The sequence below is a fragment of the Ammospiza nelsoni genome, chromosome 6 (genome assembly GCF_027579445.1).
Source record: "Ammospiza nelsoni isolate bAmmNel1 chromosome 6, bAmmNel1.pri, whole genome shotgun sequence".
Classification (NCBI taxonomy): domain Eukaryota; kingdom Metazoa; phylum Chordata; class Aves; order Passeriformes; family Passerellidae; genus Ammospiza; species Ammospiza nelsoni.
In genome coordinates, this window is record NC_080638.1 from 25162844 (window position 1) to 25188932 (window position 26089).

At 34.4% G+C, this 26089-nt stretch overlaps 1 protein-coding gene across 5 annotated transcripts in view; it reads right to left on the bottom strand.

Moving 5' to 3' along the window:
* Positions 1–7219: 7219 nt before the first annotated feature.
* Positions 7220–26089, bottom strand: part of FUT8 (fucosyltransferase 8) — a 97327-nt gene continuing 78457 nt past the window's right edge. For all 5 annotated transcript variants that reach the window (XM_059474435.1, XM_059474431.1, XM_059474432.1 and 2 more), the window contains exons 10-13: positions 17268–17514; positions 15934–16110; positions 11919–12069; positions 7220–8193 (exon numbers count right to left, since the gene is read on the bottom strand). In XM_059474435.1, the coding sequence (XP_059330418.1) occupies positions 7876–8193; positions 11919–12069; positions 15934–16110; positions 17268–17514 (893 nt within the window). In that variant the 3' untranslated portion in view covers positions 7220–7875. The remainder of the gene's footprint in view (positions 8194–11918; positions 12070–15933; positions 16111–17267; positions 17515–26089) is intronic.

Genomic DNA, 26089 nt, shown 5'->3' on the forward strand with positions numbered 1-26089 from the left:
TTTTTTTCAACCACTGTGTGTGGCTTTACCAAAAGGAAACCCTTCAAGAGAAACTATTAAGAGGAAGTAGCATCAACAGTGCACTGAAGAAACCCAGACTGTTTTACTGGAGAGGCAGTACAGCAGGGCGCCTGCATGAATATGATGCATCTTATCAGAAAGGAACAGGACGTTCCTGTGTCCATCCAGCACGAAGTCACAAGAAAATAATGTCTGTTAAATCAATCCTGAAGGGGCAGCCCAGGAAGAGAACAACATGACCTTCAGTTAATTACAAGACTGGCACATCTATCTTTGTAGCAAGCCAAACATTACCTTGGTTGCATCCTGGTCTTCTCAAGGCTTCTTCAGATGCTTCAACAGATTTTATCCCTTTGTATAAGATACATAACTGTCTATGTGTGCAAGAATGAAAAAGGGCATGAGCAAGCTCTAGACATTTCACCAAAAGGTGAGAAAAGCCTGTTATTCTAGTGGCGCCTTCATTTATTCTACTCAAGTTTAAAAGCACAGAAATTAGGAATATACATTCCTGCTTACTGCCAAAATTATCATTGACTGATATATACCAGACCAATCATCATGGAAATGAACCTGTTTCAATTCACAGTTAAGTAGATTTAGCATACACATGTTCACTTATTAACTTCAAGAGGAATGAGAGCATAAAAAGTACACAAGATAATTTCTTAAATCACTGTGCTGTTTCAGAACCATATATGTAAATATACTAGCAATGACAAAGGTCATCAGCATGTAGGAGATATCTAAGATAACTACCTGAATCTCACTTCTAATACTTGGATTCCTTGAGGGTTGAGGAGTTTTTTTTTCATACATACATAATAGCAAATAAGCAACATATATAACTAAACAAAATAATAATGTTACATAAATAAAAGAAAGCACTACAAAATCATATTGAATTTAGCATTACAGATATAAATGTTTAAGCCATTTTATGGCTACAATTATAATTCATATTACTGTACTGTCTAGGGATCCTACTTAATGAAGAATCCCACTGCGACAAAGAGGTGGAAACACAAAAAAGGGCAACTCCTAGATCATAATTTTTATAGTCTAAACACTGCACAAAAGGAATGAGCAATACACTCAGAAATATACAAACAAGCAAATATGAATAAAAATAAAAAGCAAAAAATAAAAATAAAAGCAAAAAAATAAAAAGTGTAATAAAAAGCAATCATAGCACATCACCAGCCCTAAAGAAACACATTTTAAGCAGAGAGATACATTGCAACTATAACTTTTTAGTATTGAAAAAAAATATTCTATGGTTTATAAACAAAAGGAACAGTCAAGGGAACAGGTCTATCAATCCTAAATTTATCACATAAAGATTCTCTAGCCCCTGTATAATCTCTACTGATGTACAGGTAAAAAAATGGTCAAGCCAGCCTAACAAGTTTTTTCTGTCTTTGCTGAATAACTGAATCTTATTCATAAGCAACCATCATTTTAAGAAAAGCTAACACACCATCTGAGGCAAGAATGAAACTGTCTAATTCCACAAGGCTGAACTTACAGTGTATATAAATTTTATTCTCAAGTGAAAACAAAATTTTATAGATGTTACAAACTGACCAGAGATTTAGAATTAAAAACTCATCATCACAGGTCATTCTCCAGCAATAAGCAGAAGTGCTGAAGCAAACTACCCCCACCAACATAACACAGGCCCAATTCCTTCTTATTCACAAAGAAGTGAGTAGGATGTCCTGGTTTTTGGTCTCTTTCCATTCTTCCAGTTCGCTACTGCTTGCAATGATGTTAGCAAATATACTTGGCTTCTTTAAGAGACAGATCTTCCTCAGACAGCCAAACTGGACAGCAATCTCTGCATTCAGTGGCTTCTCGCAGCTGAGCTGCAATATCCTCACAGCTCTGCTTGCAGTGGACTACTTAACTGAGAACAGTGCCGCTGTTTTATACAAACCTCCCCCATCTTGCCAGAGAGGAACACTAAAACTAAGTTAATAAAAAGAATTCCCAGGCTGAAGAGTGGCAAATTATCTGTATGGTCCTGTAAAAAGACTGCATCCACATTGTGTCTCTTGCAAATTAAGCTGCAGCCAAAAATGAATAGGGAATGCTATGAAAATACATCCTTCATCTGGTTAAGAAACTTGTCATGGTATGAGGTGTAAACCTTAGTATTAAACGCATTTCTATGCCTTGTAAGCCTCGTAAACACTTACCAGGCACAGCAGATTATAGTGTTTCATCTTTGAATCCTTGACTATATTAATGGGGGACAACACAAAAACACATTTCTAAAAAATAAAAACAAAAATGCAAATATGCCAGAAATACAATTTTACAGGTTATTACAAAACACCAAATACAGACTTGTCCCTTGGAATCCTGGTCAAGTAATGACCACCTGGTAGAGAAATCAAAATATGTGAAGCAGAAAGGTGTGAAGAAGGTTCATACAACCAGGGTCAATCGAGATCAGATACAGGTAAGTGGTAGGGCTAATAGAAGAACAAAAAAAGTCAGTCTCTTCAGGAAACATCAATCTAGCTGCTTCTACTAAAATGGTGCAACTATAGTATGTCTTTAAGACAGTTAAGAGGTAATAGGATGAGGTCTGTTATATTTCTTGAAGAAAATGTAGCATATTTGGGACTTCATCGCACCAACCTCCAGAAAACGCTTCATAAATATACTAAACAAAACCTTGAGTCTGGATAAAGTGGAAAAATCATGCAAAACTGAAAGCAAAACCATGTACCTGTACTGCCAGCAGCTACAAAACATGTAAAGCTCAGTGCAGTGGAGATGGTCCTTCCCTCAACAGCACCTCACAAGGAGCCAGCCTGAGTGTGACGTTAATTCTGAGCAATGGCAAAGACATTTTTGTGCAAACAACTGACACTCCTTTGCATCAATCCAAACTTGTTTGAATTGCAGTGGCAATAGGATTCTGCTGACAAGCTGAGTCAAAGAAAACAAGCATAAAAAAAATAAAGGGATTCCAGTGAATAACAAATATCACCAGCATTGTCTGTGCACAGTAACAAAAGGGCTAAAGACCAGCAAACATCAGTGGAAGGGATTCAGTAGTAATGCTGAAAGACCTAGACATTCAGTAGTAATGCTGAAAGACCTCTGCCCCACGTACCTGGATTCCTAAATAATCTTGTACACAGTGAATGCAACCAGTAATGCAAGCAGGCAGACAAGCAACTCTTTTGCAGACTTGGGAATCTTATACTATCCTCTTATTTGTATCATGCAACACCATGTTTCATGCTTTTAAGAAATGAACAGGATATTATGAAGTCAAACACAACCTGTATGCATTTCATATTTGTAAATTACTTTCTTTGTTCCAGTCTTGCTCCAGGTAAGCTTGCAGGTAGATAGGGAGAACCTTGACAAAAGTCTGAAGACTACAGTTACAATTCTAGGGGGTGCCTTAGGGAAGTAGAATTAAGTGAGCTTTAAGTGTACTTTTAATTCCATACAATAAGAAAATCAAACAACCTTTTGAGCCCCTTGACAACCTGCTCCCATGCCACCAAAAGAGGAACGAAACTGTAGGATATTAACAACCAATAATCAGAGTATGACCATGATGTTTATACACAACTCAGACTGGTATCAGGCAAAATCAAAAGAAGGGTTGCAAATTCTATGATTTCACTACCAGAGGTGCTTAACCCAGTACAGAAATGTTTATTTGTGGCTTTATAAGATGATGTAGCAACTCATATTGAAAGCACAATATCATGTTTAGACTCTCTCTCCTTCCCATTTCCCAAACTAAGCAAATTATTTTTATCTGGGTTCCTCAGTCACATCAGAGATTACATTCTGAAGAAGCTAATGACCTGGAAAAACCAAGTTCAATTCACTGTTATGAAAATGTTCCAAATGGTAGGTGCTATTCCACTGGCATGAAGAAAAATCTCCCTCTATCAAGAATTTGTCATGAAAATTATCCACTTATTTTCTATTAGCTCAGAAGACCCTTACTTTATAATTGCAAACCAAAGAAACACAAAACCCATTATGAAGGAAACATCTGCATTGTGAATATCTCTCTGTTAAAAAAGGTATCACCAGATCTCCTTTCAGAAAATTGGTAAAGGAGAAAAATCTGATTTCCCTAAAGTTTTCTTAAAATTCAGTGATAGAAGGGTTAGACAAATTACTTATCTGAACGTAAACAAGGCAAACATTTAAAAATATGTAAAAACTTTGAAATAAAACATCATCCTTTTTGAACAAACCCATAATACTCAGCAGTTCACATGGGCAGGATGTTGGCAGAGAAAGCCTGCAAATCCCACGCATCTGACTGTGGCCTGGCCTGAAAATCAGGAACTGAGGTCGGTGGTACAGCAATATCACAGAAGACCAGGTAACTGAATCACTCAAAATAAATTTCTTAGCTTCTAAGCAGCATGTACAATATGAAGTTTCCAAAGACTACATTTACCTGGCAAGTACGTTTTTACCGAGAATGTGACAGTGATAACGTAAAATAGCGAAGAACGCCAGAGTGCTGCTCATATTGGGTCTTATGTATGCAACATGCATACACACACACACAACAAAGTTTCTTAAAGAGAAAAAATTTAATTAAACAGCAGTTGTTCATGGGGGTATGACGGCTTGTTGTTTTATGGGTGTCAGAGAAGGTGGTTTGGTATGCAGCAAAAATTACAAGACTGGATTGGTTCAGGGCTAGAAGGTAAACAGAAGAAACATGATGTATGCTTGCTTCCTCACAAGCATTCTGGCTAGTAACTTAATGAGTTCATAGCCTTCAAAAGATTCAGCTTTCTCCAGGTATTCAAGACAAAATTTTATTTCCTATTATTTCACTTTTCTGTGAGCTACAATAAAAATCTGGGGGGGGGGTCCTCTTTTCCACATACCCATCGATCCTTCTATATTACCTGGACCCCACTGTACAGTGAGAATAAAGTCTCAAATATTCATTCTGTTTAATATAAAACAAAATCAGTTTTAATGTACCAATGTCCCAGGATTCCAAAATATAACTAACTGGTAGTCTCAAAGGAAACAAATCTCTAGAAACATGCATCCAGCAAGCAGGGTATTGCTAGATTTCTTCCTCTGAGAAGTACTGCACTTTGCGCACTAGAGGATCATATGACCCTGGGGAATAAGATCATAGCATCTACATTAGTACATTTTTGAATTATTAACAGTGATGCTGTAATTTTGTATAATTTCATGATCATTTTCTCAAAGATGATGACCTAATAATTCATTAGGTACTTAGAATATGTAAGGAGATATGTGTACCTTGCCAATGTTTTGTCAGATACAGTCTGCTGAGGAATTGCCACATTATATAGGTTCAGCTTCTACAACATCAGTGTTTTCAGTTCTCTCATTACCACACCTGCTTTTGCCTTTGGGCTCATCTTAGATATCCTGTTATTTATCTTATCTCATTGCATTTTTAACTGAGTTACCTAACTACAGGAAAACTTTAGTGATAATTTATTTATGAATACTGTTTCTGAATCACACTCTAAGAAATGAGCTAGAAATGATGGGCTCTGAAGCTGTAAGTAAATAGCTTAAAAAATAAAACATTTTCAAAATCTATAAATCTATACCAATTAGCTAATGTAGTATTTGTGGAAAAACAATTAAACTATTTTCAAAAAAAAAAAAAAAGCCTTCACCTAATTGCTGAGGAAGAAATGTTCTAGAAATGGGTTTCTATTTTTTTCAAGTTGAAATGGAAAGTAGCAGTAGCTTTATATGTACAACTCAAAAAAAAGTTTAAAAAAAATCATTTATCCTACATTTGTACCTCTGAAATATGCATTTGCCTGAATTAGTGGAAAATTTAACACTATCACTTAGACAGGAAACTTACATAAAGCTGTTTCCTTACCAGTTCCAAAATATAGAAACGCCAGTTGCCTCTAGGCATCTTTTGTTGCAAAAATTCATCTTTAGCACTTTTAGCTGCTCTTACTAACTTTCCGTTATCTTTCAATCATTCTTTATATCTCATTTGGTATCTAAGTTCATTTTCACTGATATGTCTATTTAACACTATGGTAAATGTATATTTTTTTCCCCCAGAGTTTTCAACTTTGATTTTGTTGTTCTTTTTCAAGATGCAAAATAATTTTTTAGTTGAGGGACATATTACTGGAAGGGATCTACAGGACTGGTCCTGGAAGTAATGTCAGAAAGTACTACTTTGTAATTCCTTCACATACCAATCCAGTTCCATCTCAGCACTATTTCAATTGGAAGCCTGCTGCTGAACTGAACATTTCCAGAGATTTCCTTTTAGTTTTCAGCCTAAAATTTATTCATGGTCAAGTGCACCCATTCGCTATGTAAACACTGTCCTTGGTCTATTCATAAACATAATTAAGCATATTTTTGCTTTGCTAAGGTCAACTAGCCATGCTGTTTTAACCTTTGCTCATATGGCATTTCCTCAGCCTCTGAACAGTAAACATTTTCTGCTCTCCAGTAATCCAAACTGGATTGCACTAGAAGCTATAAAATGCCATTAAATATTCTTTTTATTTGGAAACAATCTCTTGTCATCTTACATATTATATGCATCTATATACACAATCATCAAATCTATGAATTTATTTGTAAAATTATTTTATAAATTATCTCTTTTCTTAATGAGAGCTGACTGGCATGAGACTTCAAAACACTAAGAAGTACCAATAATCTTACAACATGCATAAAACTTCATCCTTGTATATTTTCTTGTAACCTACTATTTTTGGGTAAGCTGTTAGATTTTTTTATAGTCCAGACTGACAGGTTCTATAAATGGGATAACCTGAAGTATTTTACTTAAAAGTAATTATATTCAATGCCAAAATGCTAAGTGGCCATCCATAATACCCTAAACCCTGAATTATTTTCAGAAGAGAAAGAGAAAAGGTAAGAAAATAGTGTCAGAGGGTAAATGTAAGCAATTTAGCCACTGAAATAATCCTGCTGTTACTGACTGTCCACAAAGCTGAGCAGTGCTGTGCCCTACGCAACTGCTGTACTACACAAGTGTTTTAAAATTCAATGAAACTCCGAATATCTTTTCCTTCTTTTGTGGATTTTGTGTTGTTGTTTTTTTCAATCAAAGGCAATGTCCAGAAATTACCAGTAATAAAGAATCTGTTCATGGCATTGTTTACAAAAGCTCCTAAGAGACAGTGACTACTTGATTGTTGAATGTAACCTTTATTTTATTAATGATGAGAAGTAATCAATGGAATGCTAAAAAAAAACCCCAAACTTGTAAAGAAATCTAGTCTGAAATCTGAATCTCTTGTTTGAAGCAAGTTCAGTGGTCACAGTAACACCAGATGAAAGTGGACTCTTGCCCATTGTGAAACAGGCATGGCTCTTCTAAAAAGGTCACAAACTTTTCAAATATAGGCACCATGTTTCAAATTTTGCACATACAAAATATGTTCATGTCACTCAAATTACACAATGTGGCAGTGTTATAAGTCTGAACATTATTGTCAATTAATGGCGGAGAAGAGAGCCCAAAGCTCACGTAAGACTAATGACCGGGACAACTCCTGAAAAGAGACAAGAAGTATAAAACAACAGTTTTCCTGCTGTACGTGGGTTTGTGTGTGCATGTGTGAGAGTGCATATAACAAAAATGTTTAAGAGTAAGTTCAGACAATAGCCCATCCACTTGTTCTCAGCTTCTTGTCCAGTTTCATTGCAAAGGCTTTGATTTTAACCGCATGATAAAATGCAAATTCAAATCCCATAGAAACCAGGAGTTAGTGCATTGTTGACTGGTTTGAACCAATCAAAACTGAGTTTTTTATAATAATTGCTGAATGTCTTCCTTTTAATCTACTTGTCAGCCTCTGGATATGTAGGATACTTGACAGTCTCAATTTTCTCCTTAACTTTATAGGATGGGTACAGGCCTGTTCTTCCTAATTTCCTATTGATGCCTTTTGAATAACCATCCCAGTGGTTTCCAGCTACTCCAATTATATCTCCAGGTTCCATAGGAATTTCATCAGCAGTTCGTGGATGATGAGCATAAATAGCAATCTGGTTGTGAGCATTCTGTCCCCCAAAGTAGTAGATATCATCCAAAGAATGGAAATATGCCGAAGCATCTGGATGCAACGTCTGCATAATTTCATAGGCAACTCGACAAACCTTAGAAATAAAAACAGAAGTAATGAATATTGTGTGTGACTGAAATATATCACAGAAATCAACAACTAACGTATAGTAATATTTCCCAAGAATATCAGGGTCTGGAATGTCTGGGTTAAAAAAAAAAAACAACAACTAATCAACCAACCAACAAAAATAGCCCCCCAAAAAATAAAAAAAACCAAGCAAAACCAAACCAAAAAAACTCTACAGAATCCCTGCATATTTGCTACTAAAAAGCATGAAAATTTGCAGAATCTTAATTGGCCTCTGGTGATCAGATTTGGTAAGCAAACAAACAAATAAATAAATAGATAAATAATTATTATCATCTACTCTTCAGTTTAAAATGAAAACATATATATGAACACCAGCAACTCTGCTTTTTAAAATTAATGATGTGTAGCCAATCAAATGTAAAAACAAGTTTTCTTTTTCTACTATAACCACTAAAAATTGCATTTTACTTCCCTTTGAACCTTTAGAATTTACATTTAAATTTATCCTGCAATAATGAGGTCTTGCATTTACTTTTCTAAAGGAAGTTCAAATTTTCACAATCAAACAGTTCCATAAGTCCAAGGCTTTAAAATGCTGTTTATATTAGAACAGTGATAGAATTGCTGGCAACTTAGAAGACAAATAATGAAATTAATTCCATGAAGACAATTATTAGGTCGGTGGGAAGATGCATTTTTACTTGTCATTGTAACCCATCTTATGAAGGGAATTTTCTTCAGACAGAACACATGTTCCCACATCAGAATTATATTGTATTTCTCAGAGTTGCCAGAAACACACAAGCATACCACTACATTAAAAAAGGTTTTTCAACAGCTGGCTAGAAGGCTCTTCTCGGTCAGGTGTCTGACTTGGCTGCTGTTGGTTCTCTGGTTTCTGACCTGCATTACTGTGTCTTTCTCTAACTTCACCTAAGTTTGATAAAGGCTGATTAACAATACAGCAGATTTCTCCAATACAAAGCAGCATTTCAGCTTTTTCATAATTTTCAGTCTATGTTAATATAGTAAAGCTTGATTTTACTTTTATTTTCTGCCTTTGAAGATACAATGAATAGAACTTTGATCGCTCATATGAGACATATTTGTACTTTCTTAGCTCCTTTGAGAGAGGCATTTGCTTTAAAAATGTAATAGATTTCCTTTTATCCCTCTGCATCTGAACTTTAAAAAAACTTTTCAGAAGTGCCTTTCAGAAGATCAGACTGAAGTTAATTATTTCAAAGTACCTGTTACACACCATAATATAAAAACAAGTTTGATTACCCATATATTTGCAAAAGGCTATTTATTTTATAGCTTCTGTGACTGTATTTGTTTTGTTATCTGCATATGTGTGTACCCCAGGAAGAGACATACATAATACACACTATAAAGATTTTAAATCTTTTCAGTAGAAATGCTTTAAACAAGCATGTTGTGCATATCTGACACAAAACATTCAACACCTTCACTCAGCAATTTTTTTCTTTGTAGCACCAAACCTGGGTGACTAAACTGTAAACTGTGAGGACAGCAGGCAAAACACCCACATGCAGAAATATAGCTGAAACCAGCCTCCCATTTTTTATTCCCAGATCCCATGTTCTGCAGCCTGTACACTTACCTGTACAATGAAAAAAACAAAGACTAATAAATTCTGGAAGGAAATGAAGTTATATCAGTCAGAGGGAGCTATGACTTCATGAAGACTAAATGAAGAACGAAGAGACCAAAAAAAAAAAAATTCTTCTAATGTGTAATCTTAACTCTCCTGCTGTGTTATGATTTGTGTAACTCCCATGTGGTTTTCCTATAAAATTAAATTAATCTATTCAATTAATGTGACGTTGCTGAAGTGTAGTGCCAAGGTAGGTTGCTTCCCTTGACTCTCCATTACATGAGAGGACCAATTCTTTAACAACAGTATTTTAAGGAAATACCTATTCTTCAATTTCTACCAATGTTCTTTTAGATAATTAATTTTTGTTAATTAATTTCAAACTAATACAGGGGAATTCCTGATTCTATTCACATATAGCATCATTTTCTCTTAATACCTCTGTTAAGAAGTTCGGAGTCTTTTTGGAAAAATAGAAAACAAAGTCAGCATAGAATCGATTAATGAGAAAGTCCAAAATCACAATAGAAATAAATAAGAATACATTTTTAACCTTACTTTTTCTTCACACTTATTGGCCAAAAGATGGTAATTAACTGCCTTATTTTGCTTACCTTCAATGCCAAAGTAAATATCAAATTGTTTATTTAATTGATGAAAGGACAGAGAAAGCAATTCAAATGTTAGAGATAAGAGAATCAAATTTAAAACCCCTTAAAAGAAAACTTTATGAATAGTGGGAAAACTTGCAACAGACCTTAGAAAAGCCCAATATATGAAGATTCTGTAGAGATCCACAATGTTGCATGCCCACAAAAATTGTATTAAATTATTTTTAAGGAGTTTGAATTATTACAGCACAATAAATTGCCTAGAATAAATTAATTACCGGACCAAATTCATAGTCCAGCTATTGACAGCAACACCCTAATATTGGATCTCCTATTCTTCAGTAGAACTTTCTGCAACTCTAGAAAATCAAATATGTTATCTAATAAAAAAGCCTACTGTCAAATGCATGGTGAAATAGAATGAGAGCTGTGCTCAAAGGCACCATGAACCTCAAAGGGGGTTTTGTCAGGTGCCCTCCAGAGGTCCTGATCAACCTGTATCACCTTAACAGTGTTGATGTATTTTAAACACATACTCATTCTTTAACACTTAAAATTCAATTACAATATATTCTGGCCAAACCATTTGTGGCTATATTTAAACTATGTTTACACCCAGAGTTTTACTTGAAGCAAACATTTATCACTTTTAACACAGCTATCTGAATATAACAATAGCAGAAAATGTTACAGATTTTTCATTAAGTCTTTATCCAAGACTACATAATTCTTCCTTCAGACTATGAACTGTCTCTACACCAATGCATGTGTGGCACTTAAGACATACCCCTGTAGGTTTTGTTTCTTTCTCTGTGATATGCATTCAGTGGATGTGCTTCAGCTAAATGAAACATTATTATTAAACAGGATGGCTCCTCACAGCTCTTCTTAGTGAGAATTTTTACTTTGGATTTTACTCAGGTCTTTGGTCTGAAACAGCCTGTATTAATAACCTTCTAAATATGCTATAAAATGTCATTCTCTCCTACAGCATGTGGTGAATGGTAAATAAAATGTATGCATAAGCATGATGGAAGGATAAGAGGCTTTTCTATACTTTTTGTAGTTTTGCTGTCTTCTTAGTCTGTCAAGGTCAATATATCATTGTATTGACCATATATTAATATTAATATGCGCTTGTTTCTATTTGTCATTACAGTGCAGCAAAAAATTTACATTTGAGGCTGTGGAAAACATTTAGTTTTTAAGTGAATTTTAACTTTTGAGTTTAGTGTCCACTTCCATCTAACAGTACAATCATGTGTGATTCTGTCACCTAAGAGAATAACAACAGCAAGTAAAAAACATTTAATCGGATAGAAATAATGTCTTGCCATTTGTGAATTAGATGGATCAGCACATTAGCCACGTCAACTTGGTAACTTTTTGCTGTGCTTTTCATCTTAAAACAATTTTTTATAAAGAGAAGCATGGAGAAAACTAAGATTTAGAACTGGTACATATCATCAACACTGTGTCTGCATTGCATATTACCTGGGATGAAAACGTACAGACCAGGAAGTCTGCCTGAGACAAGAAGTGAATATCCAGAATGACTCCTCTTAGGGAGTTTTCCGTGTATCGGTTATGGAGTCCTGCTGACCAGGATATGGAGTTATCACTGATAAATTCATAATTTGGATACCTGTGAAAAATACAATACACAGTTAATAGAATTGTTGTGTTTCTTTTTTTTAAGAAGCATTACCTTTGCTGCAAGATAGGGTTGTTAATTCATTTTAGGTGAGTCTCTGCTTTACAGGAAATTAATTACAATTTTGCTGAACCCTCTAGAAGGTCACTGCTGCCTCCAAGCATACCCTCTCTTTATCAAGAAAAAATAAATAAAAAGACTCTGTACATCTGTCAGATATATAACCAAGTTGAAGCGAAAGACACAATAGGAAGTACATACCACATTCTGCAAATGATGCTGATTTTAGATGAAATATACTCAGACCACGAAGTTTTCTCTACTGCTAAACAGGATATGAGATTCTGACTTTACTAGGCTACACTTACCACCATACTATTAGATACTGATTGGGACACTGCAAAAAAACCCAGTCACCTGTGAAAGGGACATATCAAATAAATGCATATAAACTAATGAAAAGAATAAAAAAGTCTTTCACAGTTCTTAAGGCCATGTGGAGAACAAATTTTGCAATTCGCTGGTCATAAGGAAATAGATGTAAAATTCCACAGCAATACAGTTTTCCTTACTTATTACAAAAAACATCAGTACTACTGTAATTCAAAAAGTTTTTTTTAAAAATATGAAACCTTAGTTTATATCATATTAAAATAAAATATTTTCTCATGTAACAATGACTTAAAAATTTTTAAAAATCCTTTTTCTTTTTTCTGCTCTTATGGGAACAAGAAAACGAGAAATCAAAAGAAGGTGGGGAAGAGAGTGAGAGAGAGTTAAAAATCTTTCCTCCCTGCACTTAACAGCCTTAGAGAAGGGTACAAATCAAGCACAGTTATAGGACTGTTTCGAGTTTCCATTGGTTTCAGAAGCTGATAGTTGTGTAACTACAGCTTATCACTGCGGGTGCAAATCAAGGTGAGTTCCAGGCTCCTGTTCTCAACTGCTAGGCCTGTGCAGGTGTCCAGAGGGAAAATTTTCTTCCCTCTGAAAGAATATTCTGAGTATATGTGTAAGCAGATTGAGTAAGAAATAATGTGTTTTCTCAGGTCTTGCTCTAAAAAAAACTGGAAAATATATGAGCTGTTCATTAAGTTCTAGTACTTTGAAGCACTGCTGAATTCTGTATGTCAGGCATACTATAACTTGCAGGGTGGGGAGGATTAGCCAAACTGCACAAAGTAGAAAGGGAGAAAAGATATTAACCTGCTATTGTGGAAGTAAATAAACAGTAAAAAAAGGAGAAAAAAGAAAATACAGATGACTTTACAGGAAAACATTCTGGAAGGAAGAATGCGATTTGTTGAATTTTTGTGCTCATGTACTAAAGAACAATACCTAAATAGGTTCATATACAAACCAGAAATATATTAAATATGGTCTCTTTAAGAATTTATGTATATATAATCTGTATTATTTTGAATACCTTAAGGAGTGAAGATACTGTAAGAGTATTATGGACTAAAAATACATGTACTAGACATTCAAAAATTTGCATGTGAAAACTATTAAATCAGCCAAAGAAAAAGCAATTTACACCATCCCTAACACATCATTTATACAAGATAAATACCATGACCTCTGCTTACCAGAAGATGTCAAATGCTTTAATTCCCTGATCATTATAGTTGTTGAACTCTCAACCCTGCTACTCTCTACTAAAATTGTTCTACATGATCCTAATTCTGAAAATATATCACCTCTTTCCTTCTTTTGGAAATAGAACACAAACACTCTACAAACTGGTGGCAGTGACTGCACTATCTTTACTACAGTACTTGCAGTTGGTAGACATCTGTCTGCAAGGGAAGTTTCTGAAACTTAAGTCAAAACATTTCTGGTTTTATGACTATGATTAGTTTAAATACTACTCTTGCTAGAAACAACATGCCTATTCATGTGAATGTTGGCTAAATTTTCTTTACTTAAATGCCAACGCTGTTTGACAGCCAGTCACTCTCTTGTAGAGAGATACAGTACCTAGGACTTACTGATATTATTTCACAAAATAATGAATGCAACATAAGCTACTGCAATGTGACAGCTGTTTCTATCAAAGCTTGGTAGTTCAATGTGACTAGAACATTTTTGTCAGAAGTGTAAACCAATTTATAGTTGATTTCACAAGAAGAGAAAGAAAAGCTTCTTTGCTGCCAAAACATGACCTTAACCTGCCTTCAGATGCTATTAAATGCCCCAACATCAAATTGCACCCTGCCTTCTGTGGAATCACAGGAAGTTTCAAATGCCTTCTACTCAAGGCATCTGAAGCTGCAAGCAACAGTAGGGTGCAAGCAACGTAGGAAATTATGTTTTAGTGTAAGCTGTGACCTGAAAACCCAGCAGTAGCACATAAAAAATTCTTCAATACTTACAGATTGTATGCCTTTTATGAAGAAAACATAAAATTAATGCTATATGAATGGGTTGTATCATCCAAATTAAAGTAAAATAGTGATTTGGAATGAACTTGAGCTGTAATTCTTAATAAAATTCAGTATTGTTTTACTGAATAGGCTACAATTAGTTTTTGTTGCTATTAAAATCTTGAGATTATATGTTTTCACAGGTAGAGCATCTCATTACTATTCACAAAGAATGCTAAGGCTTGAAAATTAAACAAAAATAAATAAAAATGCATAACTAAGATTGTTACATCAATATTGAATTCTGTTATGTTACAAACAGTTCTTAAAGTTATTTAGGACCATATAATGAATTAAATATTATAACCTCAACTTTGGATTACCCGTCTTTTCATTGTTTTGATTTGCACTTTAAATGCTATAATTGTTTCTATTATTATTCTTGCCTTTACACATACAAAAAAGGATTAGGTTGCCATCATCTGGAGTTGAGTATGTTCACTTAGTTTTCACAAAACATCATCATTTTAAACAGCAGCCTTTTATAAATATGAAAGAAAAACAGAAATAGCACAGTGGAAATAGACAGGTTTTCAATGCTGTAGAAAATTATTCTACTACAAAATAACATTTTCTGCTTGCCTTGCACATGCCAAAGAAAATCTATTATATAGCACGTTATCCTACATATTTTTCCAATAATGTCACCAGGAACAGAACAGTTCAAAACTTTGCCACTACTGAGTTGCTTTGATTTTAGAAAGTATTAATCAATTAATTAGAAGTATTAATTTACAAGGAAATACAGGCCATCTAGGAGTAAATGAATGTTTACTGTGTATCCATGTTCTAGAGAGCTAGAAGAGGATAGAGGGACAAAAAAAAAAAGGGACAAAGACACTGTAAGAAGTTGAGAATCCCTGTATTTAAGGACAAAATTATTCAACATGTAGATGCAAGTCTTCTATGTTATCACTACAGAAGTCCTTCTGAAAGAGGGAAGAGCTGCATCATAAGCTTTTCAACCCACTTAAAAAAATTCCTCTGGTAAATGCTCGCATTTTTTGGACAGGTTTTATATACTTCTTAATATATTAACCAGGCTTTACAATATTTCTAAGTAGTTTCTTTTTAATATGTATGTTCAATAATAAGTGCTGTGTTTATTACTTATATTTTCTATTGTTTATGTATATATAATTTTTATTTACCTCTGTTCTACAGCATTGATTTGTTTTTACATAGTCACAGGTATCTTGCTCAACACTTCCAGATTTTTAACATTAAGCTTTGAAAAGCATACTTGGGAGGAAAAAAATCCCAAAAAAGCATATCTGAGAGAAAAATCAAAATCACTGGAAAATGAAATGCAGTCTTAACTGAATAAAGGATTAAAAAATATTATACTAAAACTTGTGGTGTACAATAGTCAGAAGCTGTAAAGCTAACTGGACGGAAGGAACTGTAATATAAACATAATTTATCTTACTTTGATTTTGCCTCTTGCAACAAGGAAGGGTCATCTGTAGCCAAATACACTCTTTTTTTATCCACGTGCATCCTGCGAGCAAGAAGCTCAAAGCGCTCCTCCACGTGCACCATGTACTCTTCAATGGGGTGAAACGCTGCCTCGGTCCCCACCTTGTCTGTCCTGCGGACGTGAACACTGGAAAAGGGGAAAATCTAGGAATTACATTTATTAACACTACACATACTTCAGCAAATGAAATTTTAGATTGAATGAATACACAAAATAAAGAGGGATTAAAACTCATCCATGTCCATCATGACACACTGACAACATGAAGTCAGTCTATTCTCAAAAGAAATATAATAATCTGACAAGGAAGGCAAAGGGTAACTGAAAGAAAGGAATGAAAGACATTGAATTATAGCATATAAAGTGGCATTCCTTTCGAGCACAAGGCTAAGTTATCTACTGAAGACAGATAATGCCTGATCAATACAGGTGAAAAGGAAAATAGGAATATTTGCCTCGTATAATGCATTGTCTGAATTAAGGTAGTTACAAATGCATTTTTTTGACCTCCTTGAAATGAAACAAGTCTGCAGACACAGCAGCAGTGAGGTGCCCACTGGCTCAAGGTCAAAAGCCAACTAACATTTGGACAACCTACTGTGTACTCCTAGATAAAGAAAGTTTAAGGATTGAAGGAAATTCTGGCAAAGGAAAAAGACTCCAGCACAGCAGCAGCATTTTTCAGACGACATGATGGAAAAACCTTTCTCCCACAAGCTGCTTTTTACTGCTTTTCTTCCTTCTCCCCATATCTCCCCACACAGGCCTTTCCAATTCATCATTATAGCTGGGAAACAACAACTGCAAAAACACCAGCAGGGAAGGGAATGGCATATAGGATGTTCATATGTAGCCAGTGATAAAATTAGTAGTGAATTGTGGCATGTAAATTATAGGCTTAGCCTTTTTTATCTCAATGTAAAAGCTACAGGCACTGGAAAGAAGACACAGACAGTAAAGTGACTGGAATACAAGCTGTAAGGCAATTACATTAATGAAATTCTGTATTACCAGATGTGGAAGGACATGTTAAAAAACCTTCTGTTGAGCTGCCTTTTACATATCTGTCCAACAGCAGGTAGACAAGTGTGCTGAAGAAGTACTTGTAATCAACTTGTATTACGCACAGTTAAAAAATAAGAGCTTCATCTAGAAATCACTTTCTCTCCCCAAAAAATACTTAGAGACTCTGATTATCATCATAAAGCAATTTTTTCCTGAACAGGAATCATTACATACACGTATTAAAGGACAGACAGTTAAAAAGAAAACTAAATACCCACCCGATCACTGGATGTTTGAAACCAAGTTTCCTTGTGGCTTCCTCTATTTCCTTTTCTAGCCAAGGCTGTGGACGAATCAAGTATTTCACAAACTGTGAGACCCACCACACTGCAGGATCCCCGTGTACACGAATTAGTCTATCAGCCAAGTCTTCAGGGACAGCCAAGGGCAAATAGGGTGGCCGTGGGTGTAAGCTGTCAACAATGGGAAGTTCCACCACCTGAACATCCTTATCATTAGTCTCACCTGTTTTAAAATACATACTAAGATGAGTCAAGTACTTCACTTTATTCATAAGCTTTACCACTGGCAAATAATATCCCAAACATATCAATTCACCTGTATCTTCAATTTCAAAAAGACTACCTAATCCTTGCTCTACTTTTTCAAAAACAGCATTAACAAATCTAATAAAAATCATAATTTTAAATGAGATTTATATACGAGCTGGATCTAACAATGACCTCAAATAGAACAAAACTGAAGGTTCTTGAATTCCTAGCAGCTGGTAGTTAATAAAATATAAAATGTATTCCTGCTTATATAGTGATACATTCTTATATACATCTATACCATTACTGTGTGCAAAGGCTTATCTGGTTATCTAAAATGTCTAAAATTCAGTTACTTCTTTAAAAATTAAATTTTAAGGCATAGGAAATAGTTAAAAAAATAAATACAGCTCTGCTGCTATTTTGACTCCCTTTTATTCAGTAAATATTTTTGTTCAGTGACTCCTCCCAGTAAATTTCAGATATCATATAACCACTGAATTAGCTATTCTGTTGTTAGAAGAGGAGAAAGACAATTCCTGTCCTCAAGAATTTAAACTATGAAGTAGTAACTTAAATAGACCACAGAAAACACAGGCACTGTATAAGCATGTGATGTACCTACAGGTAAGAATTTGTTATGTTTTAAATATTAACTACAGTAGAACATACAGATGGTTTAGATGGGATTTCAATTCAAGGCTAAATAGCCACCAAATATATTTTAAGAGTTTTTAAAAATTACACAAACACAACTGTCTACATAACTGGTAATTCAAAACTACATTCATATACTGAAATAAATTATAATACATGGCAACATTAAAAAAAATTACATTTTTAAAGCACTGAACATTTTAGCTAATATTTCTAGTATGCTCATTTCCTCCAAAATAATGTTTCCATTGTCTGTAGTATTTACTGGCAAAGGTGGTTAGTTCTCTCTTTAGTGCTTACCAAACAGGAAAGAAAAAAAAACTGCTTTAAATATAAGCAAGTCAAACTCATATAACTTTTGATGACCAAATAAATCTTAATGCTGAAAAAAATCAATTCAAGGAAGGAATAATGAGTTTAAGAACAGTTAAAGATTCAAAATGTTACAACACTTTTGCAAGACTAGTCAAAATGCTGCAGTAACTCTCTGAGATATAGTTATTTAAATAAGGAATGTTTGTTATGTTCAGGTATATTTTCAATTCATTTTTACCACATTTGGAAATCTATCTTCTAAGATGTATCGGTATGTCAGTATTTTACCACTGTATACTATCACTCTAAGGGATTCTTTAGAAGAATTTCCTATACTACAGGTATGGATGATTCTTTTTAATTCAAGAAGCCAGTTCATTTTTTTACCATCTATTAAATCACAGTCACAGGAAAATATTCAATAAAAGTTCATAAATTCAGCAAAAATATTGAGCATTTAAATCTTCTTATAATATGATGGATAATACTTTATTAGTATGTCTTCAGAAAGCTGCAATAAAGAAAAGGAGCATGAAGCCAGGGAAGTGCTAAATGTGGTGCAGATGTGAAGTATCAGGCAAAAGTTTAGACAATAAATGTTTAGCTTGGGAATGGTATGAAAGAGTGCTTGAGGTTCCATTACCTTTTTCCCCTCAGCTGAGAATGGGAGAAGAAACAGGGTGGCAAATAAAACAATAGCAGTCTTAGCCAAGAGAAGAAAGAAAAGACTTCAGTCTTAAGTTAGAGAAGGAAATTTGCTGCAAACCTTTTGAGGGGAAAAAAGCAGGTAATGAAAATCTGCATATAAAAGGTAGATTTTTATTAAGTACAGCATCACTGACAAGCTTTAAAACTTTGTTCTGTGACTGAATAAATGTGTTGGTCTGTAAACAGTCATTTGTAAAGTTTTGCTATTGATAAAGCTGCTTGAGCAATCTGACCTACTATTTGACATTCCTACCCTGAAAAGCACTCAATACATTGTTCCATCCTATTTAAAGGATGAGGATGCTTCTAAAAATTTCCATAGGATGTCTTAAGGTTTTGAAGAAAATGAGATTGGCCAGAAAGAACTAGGAAAACTCTCAGCATATATAGCAAACTATATTAAATTATACCAAAATCACAGAATATCCAAAAAGATTGTGAAAAATAATCAGATTTCAGCTTTCAACTCTACATGATATGTTGTTTGAATAGTAATGAAGTTGCAAATGTATTTCATTAGGGAAAAACAATTTGATTGTTTAAAATTAACTACTAGGTCGAGTGTTGTCTTTAAAAAATTATAATCAAATCATAAATTTGGTCATGGCTATTTCAGTTATGTTGTGGCATGTTAATTGCTAACATACAATCATCATCTGCTGATGTATATGTGTAGCTACGTGCACAATTCCAGAAAACCTTATGGCAACTCTCTAGGCTGTATTAGCTGTATCATCATATCTGAATGAAGGAAAAACTCCCTATCAGTCTTCATCCACTTTTAAATATATGAGATAGTAGATGCAGTGAAGGAAAACTGACAGCAACTGTTTGCTTTTGCACTGAACAAAACCAGTGTAGAGCAACTCTTTAGTAACCCTGAAGGAGTAAACAGCCCTGCAACAGCCATACAGGCAAGAGATAGCATTCTTACCCTACTGATCACTTTTTTTTTCAGTATTTGTGAAAAGATTCATAATAGGCAATGAGCTTGTTCTATTTTCAACAGGCATAGTTTAAAAAACTGTTATCCTTTTCTGGGCAGCAGGATATTGTTTTATTCTATTCAGAAATAAACTGCAATCAAAATCAATGATTCAGGAGCCAACCAAAACTCAGATTAACAGACAAGCAGATATATTAGAAAACAATAAGTCACATCACTGATTCATATGAATTTTCAACTGAAGATATGGAAACCAAGTTAAAAATACAGAATTAATTTTTAATCCACACTTTAGTTGTTAGCTACATTTTCTCTAATTTGTAAAATGTTTGAATTTTTTCTACTTCACAGATGTATTTTGTTAAGTAACAGACAAGCCATAAAAGGTAATAATCCATACTAGTGTTTGCATATTTTTCTCATGTTGGAAATTTAAATCACAGCATCATCATGTCAATCAGGTCCAATTCCCAGCTCTGTGGTGGTACAATTTTGATATTTAATACAGAATCATAGAATTATTTAGGTAGTAAGATACCTCTAGAGTAGTTATACATAACTTACATGTCAGCAATACTTCAAGTCACTTTTTCTGATGTGATTTATTTTACTTTTACAGTTGTCAAAATTTTTCACTATAATTCTATTTACAGCTTAACTTTTATATGACTCCAGGTGATATTTTTCAGTTTGGAATATTCTAAATAATTGTCTTCCAGAGTTCTGCAACTTAATCCTGTTTTGGATTTTACTTCACTGAGTAACCAAAGATTGAGTGTTTTTGCAAGAGTCATAAGATACTGCAATATTGAAAACACACAATCTTACCATAACAACATACTCAGGAGGAAGGTCCTGGACTGAAAATTATTTTAATTCAGAGGACCCATGCCAGTTGTACCATCTAGTTCTTATTTATTACCAGGTTTTGGATATGTTCATCACTAATACATCAGTAACACAGTTTCAATTTTCACAAGGCACACTGAATACTTTTTAAGCACTGCAATGAGCTCTGTGTTTTATAAAAAGCATAACTTTGCTTCATTGCAATATCCCAATGTGCCTTAATCACTTTATACCCCTCAGGACTTATATAATTTTTGTGATTTGGCATAACCTTACCATCTGTCTACTTCTCAAACTTACTCTAATTTAAAGCCTATTTAAAAAAATTTGCTGTTTGTATCTTTCCTATCAACTTCTTTTGGAAGCCTGAAAAATGTTGACTTGACTCGAAAAGGTCTTTGGAATTTTGTCATTTTAGGTAAGCTTACTTCCTGCCATCTGAACATTGGCTCCTACACTTGGATGGGCATTTTCATTGGGTTTTTATTAATTTCTTACCTGAAAGGAGGATCACATTTAACCACGCAATCACTACTATTACTTAATGTTAACTGAAAACTCATCTATCTCCTGATATTTCAAAATTCATCAGCTAATTTTAATTTTTTCAAGAAGTCCTTAGAGTATGCCAAAGAAAGCCATACTAAGGACATTCCTGTCATGTAACTGAGAATTTCAATTTAATTTCAGTTTGTCTTGCTAGCAACACAACTGAATAAACTGATGTAAAAATGGAATAGCTTCCCTGCTTTTCTGTTTCTATAATATACTTAATTAAGCTGATATTAATTTGCATAGACTTATCACAGATCTACTAAACTAAGCTCTACAGCACAAAGACTGACTGCCAATTTGGAACTTTACCCAAGTGAACGACTCTAAATCCAACTGCAGGAGATGTCAGAGTGCTGGGAAAGCTGTTTGACTAGCACAGGGCATGGTGAGAGGACTGTGCTGAACTCTCTCAAGGCTCCTCAATGTCTTGCTGGTTCCTGTTAGGTATTGCAAAGGACAGCAGGTTCAGGGCTTATCCTGATACCTCAGTGCTTTCCTTTTCAGACATAGTAAAAAATGAAAACTATGCAAAGTTATGTCATGTTATGCTCTTCCTGAATACCAAGTTACCTCACAATAGCTTTATGCCATAGTTGAGCAATAAAATGGAATTGCCATGAGGTAAAAATCATATTTTTCTTTTAAACTAGTCAATGTAAAATACAACTCATATATCGAAATGGTTTTTTTCTCTAAGCTTTTGCTTTGTACAATTTTAATACAGAATTTTTGAACTTGGTTTTCTGAACTATGTCTCACTAGTGTTCCACTTACTAAGTTTTTAATCATCCTTTATGTAATCAAGCCATGTAAGGCAGACAGGTGTTGAATAAATTTGGTGCAATTCTGATTTAAAGAAACTGAATATAGTCCTTTTTTTCCCAGTTTTCACATGCCATATGGATAGTATTGTCCCATTTGTCATCCCAAGGGGCTGAATCTTGATACCTTCAGGAGTGAATAAACCAAAATGTTTTCAAACATGCAAACATGCCTTCTATTACTTTTCTCAATCCAGCACTTCCAAGGCTTTTTTCCTGCATTCTTTCCTCTCCTCTCCTGTACAACTCTTGCAACTACCCTCACTTGCTCTCATGTCTCTTACCTCTGTGGGTACCGTGTGCATGTTGAAAAGTGGCATCTGTGATCAGTCACTGCCTCTCACTTCCTCACAGGCCTGAATGTTGACTTCACTTGCTCTTTACACACACATACCTATTTTGAGGACTTTTAACAAGACCTATTTATTTTAGTCAAATTTGGCCAAAATTCATCCAACATTCAGGACTTAAATGAAGTTAGGTTTAAGAAGAGCAGATAGAAAGATAAAGCATGAGGACAAGATTATTGCTCTCACAAGAAACTTGTCTAAAATAAATCTGTAAAGATATTATTTTATCATCTCCCTCCTGAGAAGTAGAACTTTAATGATAGTCTTTTCTGCTCCTGCAGAAACTGTAACTCCCAGAGCTACTGAACTACCAACATGTCTTTTTAACACAAGTGACAGTATTGCAATAACGTTTATTTTCCCATGTTATTCCAGTTCTTTGATAATCCTATCCATAATCAAAACCACAGCACAAAGATAAATAGTGCTCTTACTGTCCTAACAAGTGATGAGATTCCAGTGAATGCTTTCCCTTTTGACCTGACGGAGGCCTCAACTGAGCACAACAATTTCTGCATTTGCAACAGCTCTCTTTTAAAAAACAAAAGCAGTGGTGCCTTTAGAGCCTCTTTTTCCCTTTCTAGCAGTTCGGGTGAGCAGAAGCAACTGTGGCTTTATGTGGCAACTGTCACATCACTTTGAGAGAACATTAAAAAGTAAAGACTTTTCCCATCCTCAATTGTTTAGATACCCAGCATTTCAGCTGGAAAGAGATCTGGAAACAGATGAAGAGATTGCACAAACAGACTTCACAGAGCAGTCAGAAGACCATCAAACTAGGTAGAAATCAAGAAGCTTACTAGCAATTTATTTTTTCTTTTATCTTTATATATTCAAACTGCTTTTGAACAATGCCCCATTTCATCTAAAGAGCTGATATGAAAGGGGTACCTGCTAAAGAGGAGCTCCAATTCCCTGGCTGCCAGAAAATATAATGAAATGTATTTGTAAAGGCAAATACACTTCTATAAATGCAAAAGGGTTTTTCCATGTTACCCAAGTCTAGTCATTCAAGTAAACAGAATTCATGTTTTAAAAGTAAGATCATATGTAAGGATAGTTGAAATAACTCAGGAACACATAAAAAAGATCATTACAACTATATTGATGAAAAACCAGTTTCGGATTTGATTTCAAACAATTGCACTGAAGCTTATTATCTATTTCAGTCTAATGTTAATTATTATATATTTGAAAATAGTTCCAAAGACTTGCTTTGAATATTAGGTAATCTTTTCTGTAATAGAAAATAGCTTAATTTTACAATAATCCTTCAACAGCTTCAGGGACTTATCTCTTGCCTGCATATGCTGGCTCAAGCCTGTAACAGGCATGTATAAGCATGTAAAAAACAAGCCAACATGCAGATAGTATTTCATATTTCATGACCTAGAAGCTTCCAACAGGTCATGACAATGGAGCTTAATATTTGCAGCTGCCTGTCCAGGCATCTAATGGAGAAGCACTCCCAGTTTAGACAAGACATTTACTGTCTCTTTGAGATAGTGGTTTATAACTCCTAATCTTGTATTGTTCTAATTTGAACGCTTGGAGGACTCCTCTTTCAATGAATTAGTAAAAGTACCTCCATATGCAAGCCCAGATGGAACACGGCTCTTAAGGTATTTGTAGACAAAAGGACACTTTAGTTAACCATAAATAAAACAGGAGAGAATAAACCTTCCATGTTGTTTGAGATTCATAGCAGTGAAGCACACGCCACCTTAACAATGCATCTGAAAGAAACAAGGATGCATTCTACTTCGTATGGTGTACCAACATGAAAGGAGAAAATCAAGGGTGTAAGCCTGCAATAATGGAAAAGGAAATTTTTCTGATCTTCAGTCACAGGGGAAAACGTAAGGGAAGCATTAAGAAAAAAATCAAGAAAAATCACACAGAAATAGAGATGCTTGCTTCATAACTATTACAGTAACAAACTATTGTTAATTTTCACATTACAGGAAACTTAAAAGCACTAGTTTAGTTAAAGCTACTTGCAAAAAAAACAAAAACAACCTGTTTTGTTCAGGTTTGTATTCAGGATTTATGTAATACCAGCTACAGGAAAACATCTTCCAAAGATTTCTCTACAATTAGCACAATCACATTCATGGACATGCAGTGCCAAAAATATGGTACTAAAGTAAGTACTATTGTTTCATTTGAAATGCTAAATGAAATCAAATGTTACAATTAATGTGGGTCTTCAAAAATGGGTAGATCAGTGCAATAAAAGGCAGCTTTTTAAATTTCTTATCTGTTCACAACACTAGAAATAAATCAGTTGGCTGAAGGCCTTAAGATTGAGAAACAAACATAAAAATGCAAGAAAGTACTTCTGCCTTAAAAGTCTTAGTTTAACTTTCAGTTGTTTCACATGGTGGAAAAACTTTATTCAGAGCCATTTGCCTATAAGCAGCTTTTCAATATGACATTCTAAATCTAGATAAGAGATATATCTTGAGAATTAGCTGACATTTTAAGGTTCTCTTTTAATTAATTACTCAAATGTAAAAAGACAAAAACCTTTTAGGACTTGGTGAAGTTACACTGAAACAAATGAAATGCCCAGCCTTGTGCTACTGTAAAGAACGAAGAGTAGCTGCATGAAGAGGAAAAATGGCCACCAAAATAATTGATATATTCCCAAGCACGAGAGCCATAACCATAACTGGCAGTGCTCTGGGATGTCTCCCACCTGGAAATGGCAGTAGTCATTTTCAAGACGTAGCAGGAGTTTGGATGACTTGAATTCAACTCCACAACTGCCAGCTCAGGTTACCCTTGTTTAAAGATTACTTTAAAATAGGTATTATTACTTAACTAGAATGTTGTAATGACCAGTGTAATACATTAAAAAGTTGTTCAAAACTTGAATTCAGGTCCTAATTCCCCAAAAACCTAACAATGCTTCAGTTTGGATTGAAATTTTTGCAGCCAAACAAAGAACTCAGATTCCCATTCCAAACTTTGCAGTTTGTTTAAAACCTAACATACTTCGTTTACCTCATGCCACCTCTTCATATATAAAAAAAAAAAACCTGATATTTTTAATTTCAGTACAAAACATGCTATTCTTCCCTACTGTGCATGCTGCAGTACAACTTTTCAAGTAAAATTTTTTTGAAAAAAGCTTTTCAAAATAAAAATCAAATAAACTCTAATATTAAGCCAATTTGTAGCTCTTTTGCTTATTAAAAAATCCTTAAAAGGGTGACAATTAAGCAGAAACTTTTTTTCCAGTTTGCAATGGACATTTTGTTTACCAATCTGTAATTTTTCGTCCATGATTTAATGCTCGTGAGGAAAGTTTGCAATTAACCACTAACCTCCAGGTACTAGTTT